We start from the raw sequence: 20,507 nt of genomic DNA on the forward strand, positions 1-20,507 counted from the left end.
ATCGTTGCTTGGTTTGTAAGTCCAAAGTTACTGCGAGGATCAGCGAAGGATTCTCTACATTTCTAACGGATCGAAATCTCATTTCGAGCGATTTTGGGTTTCGGGTTAAAATCGAGGTAAGGCTCGGTTTTCATTTCTGATTCAGTATATGTGTAGTAGTATGGATTGTAAGCTTGTACTGTACTGTGGTTTGTAGGTTTTGGAGTCTCGGTTCATAGTTTTGAGGACCATAGAGTTCGTAGTTGGAATTCGGGTTAAGGTCAGGGGATTCTGTTTATGTCAGTTTATTTTCGAAATCAGGATCGGTAAGCTTGTAGGCTACGATCGTATGTATGTTTTGGCTACTTATTTGGGAAATCTATCGGGTAAAAATGGGGGATTTTTGGGTTACAGTTTTTGGGAAAATTAGGGATTTCAGGTATCATCTCTACTTTGTTTGAAAAACTATTGGTTTTGCTAGAACTGTATTATTGAGGTGACTGTAATCCATATTTGAATGGACTATATACTTGAATTTGTAAATGATATGATTTGCCATAACCAAATAAGTGTGGTATGTATGGTTGAATCTATTTGTTCCAGGTATTTGTAAAATAGTTATGTGGCGGCTAATTACCGTATGCTGAAATGTATAGGAACGTGAGTTCCAAAATGATTCCAGGGATTTGTAAAACAACCATGTATCGGTTAACTACCGTGGGCGAAAGTGGCCGGCTCTATATCCTGGGTGTGAAATATCACCAGTATGTTCCAGCTAGCCACCGAAGGATGTGTTCTACATCGTATGTAGCAATGTAATCACTATTGGGCCTGGGTCGTCGCTTCATAGTTGCGTATGTAGCAATATAATCGTTGTGAGACTGGGTGACCTTGTGTAGTTGCGTATGTAGCAATGTAATCACTGTGGGCCTGAGTCATCGCAGCGTAGTTGCGTGTGTAGTAATGTAATCGCTGTGAGACTAGGTGACCTTGTGTAGTTGCGTATGTAGCAATGTAATCACCGTGGGCATGAGTCGCAACAGCGTAGTTGCGTGTGTAACAATGTAATCGCTGTGAGACTAGGTGACCTTGTGTAGTTGCGTATGAAGCAATGTAATCACTATTGGGCCTCGGTCATCGCAACATAGTTGCGTATGTAGCAATGTAATCGCTGTGAGACGAGGTGACCTTGTGTAGTTGCGAAGGTTTTTGTAAAAATACTGGAACTGTATGTATCTGTATGAAACTGTATGTAAATGTTTCGAACTGTATCGTATTTTATAGTGTTATGAAGTATGTAAAATAACATTGGTATGTCATACACTAATATAACCTGCTTTCTTCCTTACTGAGAGGTGTCTCACCCCGAATGTATGTACAATATTTTTTAGGTCTTTCAGGTAGCCGTAATTAACATCCTAGCATCTGGTAGCAGGGGTGTCGTTAGCTACTGCTTGTACCTACTAGGTACGTGTTTTTGTACCCAGGTTGTCGAGATGGTTTTTGTAGACACCTGGGGTATGTTTCGTATTATGGGAATGTATATCCTAGCTTGTATAGACTCTGGTATGATACTGTTATTGTAAAAAAGACCCTATTCCGCTGCGTACTTTGGATGAGTATGGATGGTTATGTGTATGTATGTGGGCATCCGTTCACTCCACGAGGTTGGACTCTCTTATTATGTTGTATCATGTATGGTTAAATTGATACAGAGACAGGTTAGGTTTGTAACACCCCGACCCCGAAGGGTCTGGGATATTAACTTTTTACTATTGATTTACAGCGGAAGCAAATAAGCTCAATTATTATTAAACCAAAGCGCTAATTATCCGTATTACAATCATTTATTTCAAAAGAAGAAAAATTACATAAGCATAAATATCTGGCATCATTATAATATTTCTAATCAATCTTTATTTTTCTAATCCCCACCCACATGGTTGCTAAGCCTGATTTCCGACATGCCCTTCAGAGTTATCTGAAATAAAAATATGATTGGTGTGAGATGACGCTCAGTAAGTAAATAAGATTATTATTGGTGTGTGGCCAAAATGAGCTTTTTAAAAATTTCGTAAAACAATATTTAATACTATAACTTCAAAACTGCTTTTAGAATAAATATAAATTTAAAAATTACTACATAAAACTTTTAACTTGAATTACAACAGTAAAATTTTATAATCATATGTTATAACTATTAAATTAAACTTTTAACTTTAAAAATGTAAAAATATTTAATGATAAACATACATATATTTTTCCTTATACGTTTTCCTTAGATCGTCATTTAAGCACCAGAATGATCATTTTCATGTAAACTTATACTTTTCCTTCAAATCATCAGTAACTTTGTACACGTAAATAAATATGTATAAACATATGTTGTAAAAACCACCCTTAGGCCTACTTGCTATAAGTCATGTTTACCCCCATGACTGGGTTGTGCGATTCGAAGACTGGACTTAACTAGCTGGCCGACCAAACTAAATCAACGTACGTACACTTTAAGTGAGATTTTCCTTATTAAGTCCTGGTCCGGAACCAGGTGTGCACTCAAGAGAAATCCACTAACACAAATAACGACTCTATAAACAGTGTGGGTGCACTCTAATCCATTTAAACTTTAAGCTGCGATACTGAGCATCTGTAACTTTGAACTTTCGTTGCCATAAGGGGTTTTAAAATCATCTTATTATAATTTATGTAATTTAAAATAATAGCGTGAAAATCTCATCTTTACTCATATTTTCATAAACAAGTGCAACGTAGAAATAAACTCATGCCACACAATTTTTGTGTTAAAAATATTTATTTATTTATTTATGAATAGAAAGAAATGCTGAAAATTACCCGAATGGATTAAAATATTTCTTAACCCAAAAATAAGTGTAAGAATATTAAAATTAAAACTGGTATAATTAAATATGCGTAAAACTAAACTCAGGGGAATTTTACGAAACTAAGTAACATAAGTGAAATTTACTTACAAATAAACTCGGGTATAAATTTTAAATGAAAATCTAACATAATCTAATTTACTTACAAATAAATTCGGGTATAAATTTTGAATAAAAATACTAACATAATCAAATTTACTTACCTTCTTCTTTTACCTTGTGCTACGAACACTGTAACTATCTCTAAGAGATGAGATTGGAAAGAGTGGGTGAGTGAGAACTTACTCAAAAATTCTCTCTCCACCACAAATTCTTTCACTCACTAATCCTTCTCTTCCTTGGAAAATTGTTGTGAAAAATGAAGGTTGAGAGCTCCCTATTTATAGGAAAATTTTGGGGAAGAAATGGAATTTGTAAAAGTGTGGGGAGAGGGGTGAAATTATAATTTTTTTAAAATTAAAGAATGGGCAAGGGATGGGTAAGGTATGGGTTGAGTATGAGATGGCGATGGAGGCCATGTGGGAGTGCTTGCCACCATTCCCTTTAAATAATTTTTTAATTAATCACTTACCTAATTAATTAGTCAATTAGTTAATTAATTATTTTATTATTTTATTATTTTATTATTTTTCTTAATCATTATTATCATTGTTATTACTTTTAAACTATTTTTAATATTTCTCTATTTTATTATTTATTTTTTAACAAGAATTAAATTTAAATTTTGAAAACTCATGTAGGCCCCACATGGTCTTGTGGGCTCCACATAACTTCGAGACCTAAATGGATTCTACGTAACTCCAATCATTCTCATACGATTTTTTAAGCCCTAAACAGCTTCGAAACTTGTGTAAACCTCCACACGACTTCAGGATTCATGTGGGCCCCACACAGTCTTGTGGGCCCCGCATAGGATACTTATATTATTATTATTTTATCATATATTTCTACAAATTATGTCAATCAAAACATTATTTTATGTACTTATTTACGTATATAAACAGGGTCTACCCTGTTTATCTTATGAAATTCCATTTTGACCAGACCGACTTCCAGGGAGCGACTGAGCCGCAATGGTCTCTGAGCACTTGCTAAGACAAGGTCTTTCTTAGGCATCAAACATGGAATCAAGGATCTTATAGAAAAACACTTCTGTATTGATATTAATTTAATGACCATTTTTATTATTTTATTATTATTATTGTGCTTTAATCGTATATATATTTTTGGGTCATCACATTCTCTCCTCCTTATAAAAATTTCGTCCTCAAAATTTGCTAATTTAAAATGAATACTGTATAATTGGTTGCGCTATTAGAAAGAGTAAATTGATTAACGATTTAACTAAGTCTTAGAATAGATTGAGGGTCAATTTGGCGAAGTATTTTATTTTGGGAATTGAAGTGTGAATTGTCGGTCTAATAGGGGTTGAAATAGAAAAGAAATTTAGAAGATGTGGAAAAGGATAATTATATACATATATATATATATATATATATAATACATGTCCTATAAATTAAAAATATATGTATAAAAATGAAACGAAATTTGACCTTTAGAGCTTTAGATCAATGTCAACATCTATCGAAGTACTAGCGGTGTCACTGTTAACCGCCGGGGTTCTTTCTTGGCAGAGTTGACCTCTTGTAATGTCGTCGGCTTGGTTCGGAAAAAGGGAGAGAACGCCCGTTTGTTCGGCAAGGGAGGAAGAGCTGCCCTCTTCCCGAGTTATTGGTGGCCCGTATATGAGTCTCAATGCGCATCGGATTTCCTGGCAATGGTGGAGTAGGCCAGCATTATCCGAAACTCTTAGTGTGGTGACTGCGATATTGTCATTGTAAGGGGTATGGCTCATTGGTGTGATATTAGTTGTAAGTTTCATAGTCGGAATATTCTCGATAGGGAAGAGGGTTGGAAGAATGGTAGAGGCACTGCTCGGGGCGGTAGTGGTGGAGGAGGTAAGATGAAGAATTGATGGGGCAGTAGTTGAGATAGTGGCTTCTCCAATTGATTCCCGTTTACGCCTATGGTTCTCAAACCAAAAGCGTACATTCCACGGCTCGATTCGACCATACCTTCGAAGTTGTGCTGCAAGTAAGATAGTCCGCTCCACAGAAGGGAGTTCCCCTTGACTGTTGTGGAAGGCCTCCTCTAAAATCTCTAGCTGTGCCTTGCTAGGTTTCCATCTTTGGATTGGCGATCTAGTGCTGCTCTTAGTAGCTTGAGGAGTTGGGTGATTTGACAACATTTTTGAGTAATGATACAACCAAGAGAAAAGTTGGGAAGAACTAATCTCTGCAAACCGAAATGTGGTTGTTCCAGATGGTAGAAAGCTGTGATGCTTAGAGTTTGAGGAGGGCAAACCCTTTTTATAAGGGAATGGCCGCGTGTTGTGGAAATCGAGAGAGAGCGACGCGTACTGCGAGAATCGAGGGAGAGCGACGCGTGTCATGAATATCAAGCAATGCCTTTTGCACAAATCGAGGGAGAATGATGTGTGTCATGAGAATCGAGAGAGGGCGACACGTGTCATGGATATCGATGAACGTGTTTTGCACAAATCGAGGGAGAACGACGTGTGTCACAAGAATCGAGAGAGAGCGACGCGTGTCACAGATATCGAGCACGCAACACGTATTGCAAAATTTGCGGATTCTAAGTTCTTTTTATGTTTCTACATCTTTATTAATACTTTAACTATAATTAATTTCATCTTTAGATCACCACTTGGGTGGGTGGCCTAGTGGTAAGGAACCGGCCATGCATCCATGTGATCGCGGGTTCGAGTCCCCACTATGCCCAAGTGGTCTTATGCCCTGACCTTGTTTCGGGGGTAAGTGAGCTATAGCCGATGATTTCCACCCATAAGGTCTTTTTTTTTTCTTTTAACTACAAGAGTACCCCTTTATATATATATATATATATATATATATATATATTCCATTAACATTATTATTATTATTATTAGATCAAATATATGTTGGGCATGTTTAGCCGATTGATGATTTGACATTGGTTAGTTATTTGAAGGAAATTAGTTAATTTTTATATTGCTTTCACTAATGGATTTTTTTTTTAATATAGAAAAATTTAAGTTGTATTAACTTTTATAAATTTATACAAAATTAAAGATTTCATCAAAATTTGTACTCCTAAATCAAACTTGGATACTTGATAAAAATTGAATATGCAATGAAAAAAAAAATGTACATATTTAACTTGCACATGCTAAGGGATTAAATATATATATATATATATATTGAATTTAAATATAATAAGTAATATTTAAATTATATTTAATTCCTTATAAACTAATACAAAATTAAAATTAAAGATTTTGTCAAAATATATATTCATAAATTAAGCTTGAATGTTTTGTTGATAACTCAATATGTAATGTAAAAATACATATTCATATCCAACTTATACATGTAAAGAAATTTTGTGTAAATTCAGATTTCATAATAGACATTTGTTCATATTTATTTGTATGTGTAGCACTTCTAAACTCAGTAGGGTCTAATGGGTTATTTCTTATATATTTAGTGAAAATAATAACTGTGAAAATAATTAAATCTCAGATATTATTATTATATTTATATATATATATATAAATTTTAAATTATTAATGCATTTGACAATTAATTATGAATCATCAATATGGGCACGTGTTTCTACAAACATAAATAACATATTAACGTGTCTTCAATAATACTACAATTTTTCTTAGAGAATTTATGATTATTACCTGTCCTTGAGAGCTTTCACGTTAATCTCATTTCCTCCAATGCTACTATCTTTTGGATCCATTCTTAAACAATGATCAAATGTTATTTTAAAATCATAAATCTATTATTAACGTATAATAATATAACAAACTAAAATAAATATTCTAAACTACCTAATCCTACCCAAATCATGCTTTGTACCTAAGCTCCGGTAAAATTTATATATTAGAGTATGCAGAACCTATATCCTATGCTTTGGTAAAATTATTTCTTAAAGTCTACAGAACCTATAACCTATTGCTCTGATACCAAATGTAACACCCCGACCCCGAAGGGTCTGGGATATTAACTTTTTACTATTGATTTATAGCGGAAGCAAATAAACTCAATTATTATAAAACCAGAGCGCTAATTATCCATATTACAATCATTTATTTTAAAAGAAGAAAAATTACATAAGCATAAATATCTAGCATCATACTAATATTTCTAATCAATCTTTATTTTTCTAATCCCCACCCGCATGGTTGCTAAGCCTGATTTCCGACATGCCTTTCAAAGTTATCTGAAATAAAAATATGATTGGATATAGGTAGTGTTGGTCGAGGGTTGTTCTGTTACTAGATCGAGATATGTCGGCGGTATTCCGTGTTTTTCCTGAAATAACGATTCCAGTAAAGGCAGGGCAAACCATTGATGGATTCGTGTCGGTGTGACAGGGCAGGCTTAGACCTGTGAGAGCAATAGTTGACATGATTAGGTCTATGATTGTGTTAACTGCGTACGATATAGGAATTCTAACTGATTCCTATTCTGTTTCAGAATGGAGCCCAAGGATAATAACTTGGAGAGTGGTTCCAAGGATACGGAAAGCGATGAGTCTCCTTTTGTGTCTCATGGTTTTGGCGAGACAGGTGATCCGAGAGATTGGGTGGAGTGTTAGGAGACGCGAGAGCTCTCCTACTGATGCGAGGTGCACCATTGAGAGGTTCACACGTATGCACCCTCCGAAATTTACGGGAGGACCTAATTCGATAGTGGCAAAGGACTGGGTCGAGAAGACCGAGAGGATTCTGGAAGTCCTCCACTGCATTGAGAAGCAAAAGGTCTTGTACGCTGCCTTTCAGCTAACTAGGGAGGCAGGGCGATGGTGGACGACGGTGAGTTTGCTTGAGAGGCAGAGAGTTGGTCCATCTGGTATGATGTAGGGCCGTTTCAAGGAGGTTTTTTTTGAGAAATACTTTCTGGTCTCCACTTGGGATGCGTAGGCCGATGAGTTTTTGGGCCTGATACAGGGTAGTTTAACGGTGCAGAAGTATGCTGCTAGATTTATCAAGTTATCTCGATTTGCATTGAACTCGGTTATAAATAAGCACGAGAAGGCTCAGAGGTTCGAGAGGGGTCTGAGGAAAGACATCCGCCGTCTTGTGGGGATGTTGTAGATCCGTGAGTTCTTTGTCCTGGTGGATAAAGCCACCATAGTTGATACTGACCTTCGGGGAGATGAGGCAGTGCAGATTCAGGGGAAGAGGCCAGTATCTTCTGATCCTTAGAGTGGTCATCGGCAGAGTCAGTGGAAGAAGAAGAAGAATTACAGCTCTGGTTATCGACATATCATCGAGCGACTGAATTCTCAGGGGGATCCATCCTCCGTGCTATACGCCAAATGCCGTAAATGGCATGATGGCGAATGTCAGCCATTCTGGGGTGTTTGCTACAACTGTGGCAAGTCAGGCCACATGGCAAAGAGTTGTCAGGAACAAAGGAGGATTATGCCTGCACAGAGCCAAAACCGTGGGAGTAATTAGATGCCACGAGGGAACCACCAGGTAACCACGGCTCCGGCGAGAGTATATTCACTTACTCCAGTAGATGCGGAACACGCTGGGAATGTGGTGATAGGTACCATATTATTTCTTTCAAATAGAGCTACTGTGCTATTTGATTCAGGGGCAACCCATTTGTTCATATCTGCTAGTTTTGTGAAATTGTGTGGGGTTGAAACCGGTGTGATGAAGGAGATGTTGTCTGTGACTACGCTGACTGGGAGTGTAACGATTTGTAGTAAGATGTTAGGAAACTGCCCAGTTGTGATTCAGGAGAGACTGCTACTGGCAAATTTTGTAGTATATGAGATGTCAGGTTTCAACGTCATTCTGTTAATGGATTGGTTGTACTCCAGCTATGCGGTGATTGATTGTCGTAGGAAAATGTAGTGTTCAGACCTCCTGGGGAGCAGGAGTATGAATTTGTGGGATCGTGTGTGCATTCGACGCCACAGATTCTGTCGGCACTACAGGCGAGAAGGTTACTCTTGGATGGGTGTTAGGGGTACTTAGCCTGCGTGAAGGAACTGTCGTGGGATGAGTTGAGACTCGAGGATATTCGGGTGGTCAACGAGTTTTTGGATGTGTTTCCAGACGATTTACCTGGTTTACCTCCGGATCGTGAGGTGGAGTTTGCGATAGAGTTGCTGCCTGGCAAGGCACCGATCTCTAAAGCTCCATACCGGATGGCTCCAGCAGAATTTCAGGAGTTGAAGGAGCAGTTGCAGGAATTACTGGATAGGGGTTTCATTCAACCTAGTGTTTCGCCCTGGGGAGCTCCAGTACTGTTTGTGAAGAAAAAGGACGGGTCGATGCGGATGTGCATTGATTACCGTGAGATTAACAAAGTGACGGTGAAGAACCATTACCCTTTGCCTTGTATAGATGATCTTTTTTACCAACTGCAGGAAACATGAGTCTTTTCGAAGATCGACCTAAGGTCAGGGTATCATCAGGTGAGGGTTAGAGCGGAGGATGTAGTGAAGACAGCTTTTTGAACCAGATATGACCATTACGAGTTCTTAGTCATGGCTTTTGGGTTGACAAATGCTCCGGCCGTGTTCATGGATCTGATGAACAGGGTTTTCCATGAGTACCTGGATCGGTTCGTAGTGGTATTCATCGATGACATTTTGGTATACTCGAGGAGTACGGAAGAGCATGTGGAGAAAGTGCAGCAGGGTTTGGCTATGGATTTTAACATCTCTGACAGAGGTGTGTTAAGATTTGGGACTAGGTTGTGTGTTCCAAGCGACGAGGAAATTAGAAGGACGATTCTGGAGGAAGCTCATCGTTCTCTGTATATGGTACATCCGGGTAGTACAAAGATGTATCAGGATTTGCGTGAGTCCTTCTGGTGGAGTGGCATGAAAAGGGATATTGCCCGATTTGTGGAGCAGTTTCTGACATGTCAGCAGGTGAAAGCTGAACATCAGAGGCCGGCAGGACCATTGCAGCCCTTACCTATACCAGTGTGGAAATGGGAGCACATTTCCATGGACTTTGTGACCGGATTGCCGCCAACGCTTCACGGGCAAAATGCTATTTGGGTGATCGTGGATAGATTGACGAAATATGCTCACTTTGTACCGATGAAGGTTAGCTACCCTTTGAGCAGACTAGCTGATATGTACATGCATGAGATTGTGAGAATGCATGGCGTACCGGTGTTCATTGTTTCAGATCGAGACCCGAGGTTTACTTCTCGATTTTGGAAGAGTTTGCAGGAAGCATTGGGGACGAAGCTTACTTTCAGTACAGCGTTCCACCCCCAAACTGATGGACAATCGAAGAGGACGATACAAATTATGGAGGATATGTTACGGGCTTATGTATTGGACTTCAATGATAGTTGGATTCAGTTTCTGCTACTAGTGGAGTTTGCCTATAACAATAGCTTCCAGGCTAGTATAAGGATGGCCCCGTTTGAGGCTTTGTATGGTCGGAGGTGTCAATATCCTTTGTATTGGGATGAGGTCGGTGAATTTCAGTTTTTAGGACCTGAACTCGTGCAGAAGGCGTCTGAGAAGGTAGGTTTGATCCGAGAGAGGATTACATCGGCTCAGAGTCGGCAGAAGAGTTACACGGATGTTCGCTGCCGTGAGTTGGAGTTCAAGGTAGGGGGTAAAGCATTCCTTAGAATTGCTCCGATGAAGGGAGTTATGAGATTCAGAAGGAAGGGCAAGTTGAGCCCGAGGTATATCGGACCATTCGAGGTCATTGAGCGAGTGGGTTCGGTAGCCTACAGAGTTGCACTACCCCCAGCACTCTCGAGGTCCACGATGTGTTTCACATATCCATGCGGAGAAGGTACATGTTGGATCCATCTCATGTTATTAGTTATGATGAGTTGGAAATTGAGGATACTTTAGCGTATGAGGAAATACCTATTCAGGTTCTAGATCGTGAAGTTCAGAAGCTTCGTACCAAAGAAATACTGTTGGTGAGGGTATTGTGGCGGAACCACGAGGTTGAGGAAGCTTCTTGGGAACCGAAAACGGAAATACGCCGAAAGTATCCGCAGTTGTTCTGAGTAGTACTTGGATAGTAGGGTGGTATGAGTATGTATGTATGGATGTAAACCTCTGTTATCATATTGTATTTAATGGTTAGTCTCTAGGAGGGTCCTGTTGTACTGTAATCTCCCGAGACCGTGTATGTATGTAACCACGGTATTCCTCCACCATAAGTGAAGGAATGTATGTATGTATTGTAACAGGGCTGCGTATAAATGACCATCGTATTCTCTAGAGTATGTATGTATGTACTGTCATGGGGCTGCGTATAAATGGCCGCCATATTCTCTAGAGTATATATGTATGTATTGTGATGGGGCTGCGTATAAATGGCTATCGTATTCTCTAGAGTATGTATGTATGTATCGTAAAGGGGCTGCGTATGAACGACCACCGTTTCACCTCAAAGTATGTATGTATATAGTAATATGAATATGTTCGTAACGAAAGATTGCAAATTTCGAGGATGAAATTTTTGTAAGGAAGGGAGGTTGTAAAAACCCGAACCGTGATGTATGAACTTATTATGTCAAGAGGGGTAAAAATGGAATTTCACAGATATCGTCGACGAGGCCATAATTCGTCGACGAAGGCTGAAGGCTTCTCGTCGACGAAATTTAGAAGCTTGTCGACGAGTGAATGTCGAGGGGTTTAGGAAAATTTGGAACATTTAGCTCGTCGACGAGGCTACCGATTCGTCGATGAGGCTAGTGAAGAATTCGTCGACGAATTTACTCGGGTCAAAGGCCTATAAAAGATACTTTTGGGTTGCTTTGGGGCAAAGTTTCCCCAAACACACACTCTCTCTCTAGAACTCTCCTTACACACTCTCTCTCTAGTTTTCTTTGCCGATTGTTGCCCGGTTCGTAAATCCAAAGTTACTGCGAGGATCAGCGAAGGATTCTCTACATTTCTAGCGGATCGGAATCTCGTTTCGAGCGATTTTGGGTTTCGGGTTAAAATCGAGGTAGGGCTCGATTTTCATTTATGATTCAGTATATGTGTAGTAGTACGGATTGTAAGCAAGTACTGTACTGTGGTTTATATGTTTTGGAGTCTCAGTTCGTAGTTTTGAGGACCATAGAGTTCGTAGTTGGAATTCAGGTTAAGGTAAGGTGATTCTGTTCATATCAGTTTATTTTCAAAATCAGGATCGGTAAGCTTGTAGGCTACGATCGTATGTATGTTTTGGCTACTTATTTGGGAAATCTATCGGGTAAAAATGGGGGATTTTTGGGGTACAGTTTTTGGAAAATTGGGGATTTCAGGTATCATCTCTGCTTTGTTTGAAAAACTATTGGTTTTGCTAGAACTGTATTATTGAGGTGACTGTAATCCATATTTGAATAGACTATATACTTGAATTTGTAAATGATATGATTTGCCCTAACCAAATAAGTGTGGTATGTATGGTTGAATGTATTTGTTCCAAGTATTTGTAAAATAGCTATGTGGCGGCTAATTACCGTACGCTGAAATGTATAGGAACGTGAGTTCCAAAATGATTCCAGAGATTTGTAAAACAGCCATGTATCGGTTAACTACCGTGGGCAAGAGTGGCCGGCTCTATATCCGGGGTGTGAAATATCACCAGTATGTTTCGGCTGGTCACCGAAGGGTGTGTTCTACACCGTATGTAGCAATGTAATCACTATTGGGCCTGGGTCGTCGCTTCGTAGTTGCGTATGTAGCAATGTAATCTTTGTGAGACTGGGTAACCTTGTGTAGTTGCGTATGTAGCAATGTAATCACTGTGGGCCTGAGTCGTTGCAGCGTAGTTGCGTGTGTAGTAATGTAATCGCTGTGAGACTAGGTGCCTTGTGTAGTTGTATATGTAGCAATGTAATACTGAAACTGTATGTATCTATATGAAACTGTATGTAAATGTTTCGAAATGTATCGTATTTTATAGTGTTATGAAGTATGTAAAATAACACTGGTATGCCACACACTGATATAACTTGCTTTCTTCCTTACTGAGAGGTGTCTCACCCCGAATACGTGCAATGTTTTTCAGGTCCTTCAGGTAGCCGTAATTAGCATCCTAGCATCTAGGAGCAGGGGTGTCGTTAGCTACTGCTGGTACCTACTAGGTATGGGTTTTTTTACCAAGGTTGTCGGGATGGTTTTTGTAGACACCTGGGGTATGTTTCGTATTATGGGAATGTATATCCTAACTTGTATAGACTCTGGTATGATACCGTTATTGTATAAAAGACCCTATTCCGCTGTGTACTTTGGATGAGTATGGATGGTTATGTGTATGTATGTGGGCATCCGTTCACTCCACGGGGTTGGACCCTCTTTTTATATTGTATCATGTATGGTTTAAATTGATACAGAGACAGGTTAGGTTTCTTTACTCACACCTGGGACCCACTCGCAGGTTCGGGGCATGATAGGGTTATAGCTTATGTCTCCCGAAAGTTGAAAAAGTATGAAAAGAACTACCCTACCCACGATCTAGAATTGGCTGTAGTGGTACATGCACTAAAGATTTGGAGGCATTACTTGTATGGTTAAAGATGCGAGATATTTTCTGACCATAAAAGCTTAAAGTACTTCTTCACACACCATCAGTTACCACCCAGGGAAAGCAAATATGGTGGCTGATGCACTAAGCCGTAAATCAGGAGGTACAACACAGTTAGTAGCAGTAATTCAGCACCCAATTCAGATGGACTTGGAAAGAATCAGCATGAAGTTAGTGGAGGATGGTTACCAGACATTATTCCCAGTTTGGTTGTGCAGCCTACACTATATGAAAAGATTAAAGCTGCTCAGAAAAAGGACCCAGAGTATAGGATGGTCAAGGAGAGGAGTTCAGCATTTTTGATGACGAAACTTTGAGGTTCCGTACCAGGTTATGTGTGCCTGCAGATATGGATATTAGAAGAACGATTATAGAGTAGGCTCACAGATCTCTATACACGGTCATCCTGACAGTACTATAGGGATTTACGAGAGTATTTCTGGTGGAGTGGCATGAAGAGGGATATTGCCGAATTTGTGCAGCAGTGCTTGACGTGCCAGCAGGTTAAAGCTGAGCACCAGAGGCTAGTAAGGCAGTTGCAACCACTTTACATCCCTGAGTGAAAGTAGGACCACATATCCATGGATTTCATCACTAGGCTGCCGCCGGCGTTGCATGGTCAAAATGCTATCTGGTAGTCATCGATCGACTGACGAAGATAGCTCATTTCTTACCTATTAAAGTTAGCTACCCTATTAACAGATTGACAAAGATCTACATTCAGGAGATTGTTAGACCCCATGGAGTGCCAATATTTATAGTCTCGGATAGTGACCCATGTTTTACATCACAGTTTTGGAAGAGCTTGCAGGGGGCTTTGGGGTCTCAGTAAGCATTCAACACTGCTTTTCATCCTCAAACATATGGTCAAATAGAGAGAACGATTCAAGTACTTAAAGATATGCTGCGAGTGTGTGTATTGGATTTCAGGGGTAACTGGACCCAGTATTTGCCGCTCGTTGAATTTTTTTACAATAACAGCTATCAGGCTAGCATTAGCATGACACCTTACGAGGCGTTTTATGGTAGGAGGTGTCGTTCTCCTCTATACTGGGATGAGCTAGGTGAGAGGCGAGTTTTGGGGCCATAAATAGTGCAGCTGGCGTATGATAAGGTCTGACTTATTCGAGATAGAATCAGTGCAGTTTAGAGTCAGCAGAAAAGCTACGCAGATACTCGTCGCTGGGAATTGGAATTTAAAGTGGGTGACCATGTGTTTTTTGAAAATAGTACCACTGAAGGGAGTCATGAGGTTTGGAAAAAATGGTAAGTTGAGCCCTAAGTTTATTGACCCTTTGAGATACTTGAGAAGATTGAGACATTTGCCTATCAACTAGCTTTACCACCAACTTTGTTCAAAATACATGATGTATTTCATGTTTCTATATTAAGGAAATAAGTCTCAGATCCTTCACATGTCATCAATTATGCAGAATTAGAATTCAGTGATGCTTTGGCATATGAAGAAGCTTCTTGGGAGCTTGAGGAGGAAATCAGACAGAAATACCCACACTTGTTTAGTGGGGTACAGTAGTGAATTGTAAGTTTAAATAGTGACAGTTTTATTTTGTCTAGTACAGAGTGACGAATGTGTAATTGTAAATTAGAATATAGGATAGGTAGTGTTTTGGTTTTGGGAGAATTTTCTTTTTATGAGTATATTTGTAATCTCTCAGGACCCTGAATGTAACCACGGTATTCCTCCACTACAAGTGAGGGTTAGTAATAAAATAAGTAGCCCATTTTCTTTCAAAGATGGTGATAATACAGATAGTAAATTTCGAGGGTGAAATTTTTATAAGGAGGGGAGAATGTAGAGACTTGAATAATTATAGTAGGTTAAATAATAAAAGAAAAGACGACAACAAATATTTTAAAGGAATTTACAGCGTCTCGTCGACGAACACAGGGCGCTCGTCGACGAGCATCCTTCTTGGGTTCGTTGATGAGGACATTCATCTCGTCGACGAGAAGTTACCAAGAGGGCCGTTTTCAGGGCCTGAATCTCGTCGATGAGGAGTAGGCGTTTGTCGACGAGACTACAACTTGGACTCATCCACGAGGTGACGTGACTTGTTGACGAGACCACGTGGACAACATTTTATATATTGCCCTAAAATGGATTTTTGACGGAAAATTCATTTTACCGTTCCTCTCTCTCTCTCTCTCTCTCTCTCTCTAAAATGGTTTCTCTAACTTCTCTCTAAGATTCCGGCTTCGTCTCTCCTCGGTTCGACGATCAGAAGCTACCACGGTGATCCTGGGGAGATTCTCTACAACATAGCCGGAGCGAAATGTTGATTTGAGAAGTTTGGAAACTATCCCAAAACCAAGGTAATAGATTATTTAAGTATTTTCAATATTACTCAATTCATTTGAGGCCGAATTCTGTGTTATATGCGAATATACTGGAGTTTTGTAAAGTAAAATCAAGGTATTATATTTTCAGGAATATGGTGTTTTGGGACCCTGCAGATAAGGGTTGAGGACCCCAGGGGGTGGTATTTCAGGAACACAGATAAAATGATATATGAATTATAGTTTAGGAATTGTGCATATGTGGATTTGGGGAAGTATGTATGCGATAATTATTTAGGTGAATTCAGTTTTTGATTGGGAAATTATGTGTGTATTATCTCAGGATGTTGAAATTCCAAATACCACACGTATGAGACTATAAATAACAGCTAGAGTTCAGATAGTTAGGTAAGGGAAATATGCTATGCTGGGAATTTTAGTATGATTATTAGTAAAAATTATATGTTTTACCAGATTATTATTATTCAGATTATAAAATATTTGTATAGCAGAAAATACAAATTTTAGAGCATGTAATTTTATTTATTTAAATTATGTGACATGAGCTTATAGTAAATTAGCATAGTATTTATGCAGCTACAAATACCATGTTTTACAGTATATTAGTAGAAAATATCATAGGGTGTATATATATATATATATATAATAGAATGATGAATTTTCAGTACATATACAGATATAAATTATACAGTATATTTAGAAACATGATTTACAGTATATGTACAAAAACCTTTATTTTCAGCAATTTCAAAATACCATGATTTCAGAACCATAACACCCAATTTATTAGATACACAGACAGATACACAGATATACATACATTAAATATTCAGTTAGTTACTCAGATTTTCAGATCAATTTTGTAATATTATGGTTATTTCAAAATCATGGTAAACCAGTAATATAAAATATCAGTTACGTATATAATATCAGACTCTCATGGACCAGATTTAGACAGTAGAGCACGGTACCGTAGCTATATTCAGTTCAGAGTGTAAGCACATAACTTAGATAGTATATGGATTCAGCAGTCGATCGTGCCTATATTGTGGACAGGCTCCCCGTCAGTTAGGGTTGAGGTGACCAATCTAACTTTCGGAGTTCAATTGACTCGTCTTGGTCGGCCAGCCAGGAGAGGTCCCACCTACGGGCTGCATAACCTTGTCATGAGGGGTTAAATCATGACCTTCAATTATCCATTCAGGGAAGTTTTCTCAGTTATTTTATATATATATATATATATATATATATATATATATATATATATATATTCAGATTTATAGGAATTGTAGACATACCTATAGATATTAGAAGTATTATGAATAGAAAATTCAGAAAAACAGTTTATGTTAAATAACATAGGTATGAACTATACTACACATTATTTATACGTGTTTTCTCAGTCTCAGCTATTTATAGTATTTTTAAATCAGTTTTTACAAATATGTAAACTCATCTGCCACACACTAGTAATAGTATATTTCGTCTTACTGAGCGTTGTCTCATTCCCGTAATTTAATATTTTTTAGGTGATCCAGTTAAGCGAGCAGATCAGGCTCGCAAGTAAAAGAGACTACAATACTGCCCTGTCTGTAGGGTAAGTATTTTGGGAAGTCATTTTTAGAATAGTCCCTAGGTTCAGTTGAGGATATTTTTGCAAATGATTGTATATGCATATTATGGGAAACTTTTGACATTATGGTATTATATATATTGATGTAGTTATATGTATTTTACTTTCTGCTGCATAAATAGTTTACTGTGTTTCAAATTTTACGATTTCTATCTGGTCTGTGATGATGGTGGTATGATTTATAATAATAGGTATCAAGGCAGTTCACAGTATATATTTATAAGGAAAAAAAAATGATAGAAAAAATCAGTTCGTTACATAATTTACATAAGACCAGTTTTAAATTATCTTCTAATTCATTCCTTCGTTACATAATTTATATAAGGGCAGTTTCAAATTATCTTCTAATTCATTTCGGAATAGTGATATTTTTATTCTAGTCGTAAGTAACATAAACGAAACACGTAAATTTATGTTGAGCGGAGCTGCGTTGGTTCCTCCCCTCGGTGTTTCAATTTCTTCTTACATGGGCAACGGCTCTTTTATGGCAAATTCTGGGATCTCAAATAAATTATCTGTTAATTGTCGTCAAGTACTGTTCTTCTAAGAAATCTCAACAGAACGATGCTGTTTTCCTCCCTTCCTTACAGGAATTTGATACTACAGGCTTTGCTATGTCTCACAATCTCTTTCATCCTCACCTACCTCCAGATCCCCATTAGAGTCCTCCAAGGCCTCTTCACTTACATTCACCCGGACAATGTCGGCCATGGCAACAATCAATCCGGCGTCAGAGCTGCGATTCGAAGGCCTCAAAGCTCCGATTCATCGCGTTCGCTTGATGGGTATCAGCATCTTTCCTCCAAAGGAAACTCGGAGCTGAAAAATAGGAGCAGATCCAAGCAAAAGTTCGAATTCGATGAAGACAAAGCCCAGATCTTCAGGTTAAAGCTCGATGAGGCCCATCTCCAAACCCGGGTCTATTTCGACGAGTATCGTTATGCTTTCATTTATTCAATTGCGGCCATTTCTTGTCTTTTGCTTCATCATTTCTTAGATGTATCGGAGGATTCTGGAATTTTGGAGAATGGAGTTTTGGTTCCGGTTTTGTTAGGGTTTTTGGGCATTTTTAAGGTGTTTGTGTCGCTTGCGAAGGTGTCTTTCGAAAGATCCGCATCGAAGAGGTCCGAGAAGCGATTGAGTGTTGTTGTTGGGGTTTTAGGGTTTTTGTTAGGGCTTATGATTTGTATGGGCATTTTTGCTTCGGTTTTTGATTTTGAATTTGGATCAATTGACGGCGTTGGGAGGTTGTTTCTTGCTGTTTTCACTGGTTGCGTTGCTGGGTTTTTGTACATGCCCGCAGGAAAGTTTGTGCGGTCATTTTGGCTTGGAACGGATCAGCTCCGTTGGAATTTGTCGATTTTTTCTTGTGGGTGGATTGCCCGGATGCTTCTTTACGCTAATTATTTGTTATCTACATTCACTTCATTGCTTTGGATTAACCCATTGGCAGAAATTCTGGTTAACAAGAACATTCATCAGAATAAAGGGAATGGAGAGAACCTGGTTGGGCATGTGGGTATGCCTCAGTCTGATTTTGTTCAGTTTCGGGTTTGGTGCTTGTTGGTCTCTGGTCTCTTGCAGATTATGGTCATACGCCCAAACCTGCAAATGTATTTGAACGAAGCAGTATTGTCTTGGTACCAAAGGTTGCATGCTAGCAAGGTTCCGGACTTGGACTATAGTAGGGCAAAAGTTTTCTTGCACAATCACTACTTGTGTCTTGCAGTTCTACAGTTTTTTGGACCACCAGTTTTGATGCTTCTCTTTCTTGCCTTGTCTCAAATCGACGGTAAAATGATTGGAAATATCAAATTTCTGTGTGGCTTGCTTCCTTGCTCTGTTTTTACTAAAGAAGTGGCTTTATTCCTGGCTTGGTGGGTTGTTTTTGCAATGTCCATATTTACTTCAGTAAGCCTTGCTCTGTATCGACGTGGCATTTGGTATGTTTCATGAAGACTTTGCTGTTTTTGTGTTGTCCATTGATATCCACCCAATTTTGGAGGAGTTCTGTGCTTCTAATGCTCCCCTTACACTTTGTTTGATTAGTTACTTGGAATTTTTGTGTGAGACCTACTATTTTTAGAGATCTTATTCTTGAATTTTTATGTCAATTTTGGTAGCTGTATTTAGTTCTTGTTGTAACTAACTTAAGGTTTAGAAGGATGACAGGGGGGTTCTTTTGCTGTCTAAGTTTTCATCTATGAGAAAGTGAAGGATAAGACTACATTTCTGATTCTTAAGCTTGTTTTTGTTCATAGTCATGAATAAGTAAACAGAGTTTGGAAGATGAATCATGCCTTACCAATTTCAAAGCCAAATTTTTTTAAGCATAGAATTTCCAGTGATGTAGTGTGATGGTATTGCAAAATTGGCTTCATGCGGACCAACTGATTGGAATCAGGGCTGGCTTTTGGTGGAATGAACTTCTATGGTGCATTTTTAATTGTGCCCATCAATAATTAGATTTTCAAAAATGTCGTGGTTACATTTGTTTAATACATGTTGCAATGTTCCAGACTTTAACTTTTGAAATGCATAGGAGAATCTGCCTTTAAAGGGATGGAACATAAATCTATTGATTAAAGAATTTCTTTGGTCTGTAATTTATGATTTGTTCCTGCAAAGGACATTATATTACTTGTGTAAGGGCCTACTTTTTTTTTGGGGTGCTTATGTGACTATCAAAAGACAGATTTTTTCCTTGTTTCTCGTATTTGTGGTGCTATTTGTAATACATTTTGGAAAGTAAGTTTTTTGCCACATATAATGATGTATCAATGGCTTGATATCGTCAAGTTGTGTGTCAAATGCCTTGCATTCATGTTGAAGGCAACTTTCAAAATCAAGTCTTCAATTTTTTGATCGTTGTCGTGGATATGACAGGTTATTGAATGTTTTATTCTTCTATTTACATCTTGAAAATTAACACAACTATATTTTCTGGATAAACCTGATTTTTGGTTTGTATTTTGGTCAGCTTGAATCTTGATAGGTATGCAGATGATTTCTTTCAGTCACGTGGGTTTAATTTGCTTACATTGGTGGAGCATTTCTGTGCTTTACTAACTCT

General features: G+C 38.4%; 1 protein-coding gene across 1 annotated transcript; it reads left to right on the forward strand.

Annotated features, from left to right (window-relative positions):
- Positions 1 to 17,791: 17,791 nt before the first annotated feature.
- Positions 17,792 to 19,728, forward strand: LOC131145475 (uncharacterized). Its single transcript, XM_058094566.1, has one exon. It carries the CDS (start codon positions 17,999 to 18,001, stop codon positions 19,388 to 19,390), a length of 1,392 nt encoding a protein of 463 aa, XP_057950549.1. The 5' UTR covers positions 17,792 to 17,998; the 3' UTR covers positions 19,391 to 19,728.
- The last annotated feature ends 779 nt before the right edge of the window (positions 19,729 to 20,507 follow it).

This window comes from Malania oleifera, chromosome 13 (genome assembly GCF_029873635.1).
Source record: "Malania oleifera isolate guangnan ecotype guangnan chromosome 13, ASM2987363v1, whole genome shotgun sequence".
NCBI lineage: Eukaryota > Viridiplantae > Streptophyta > Magnoliopsida > Santalales > Ximeniaceae > Malania > Malania oleifera.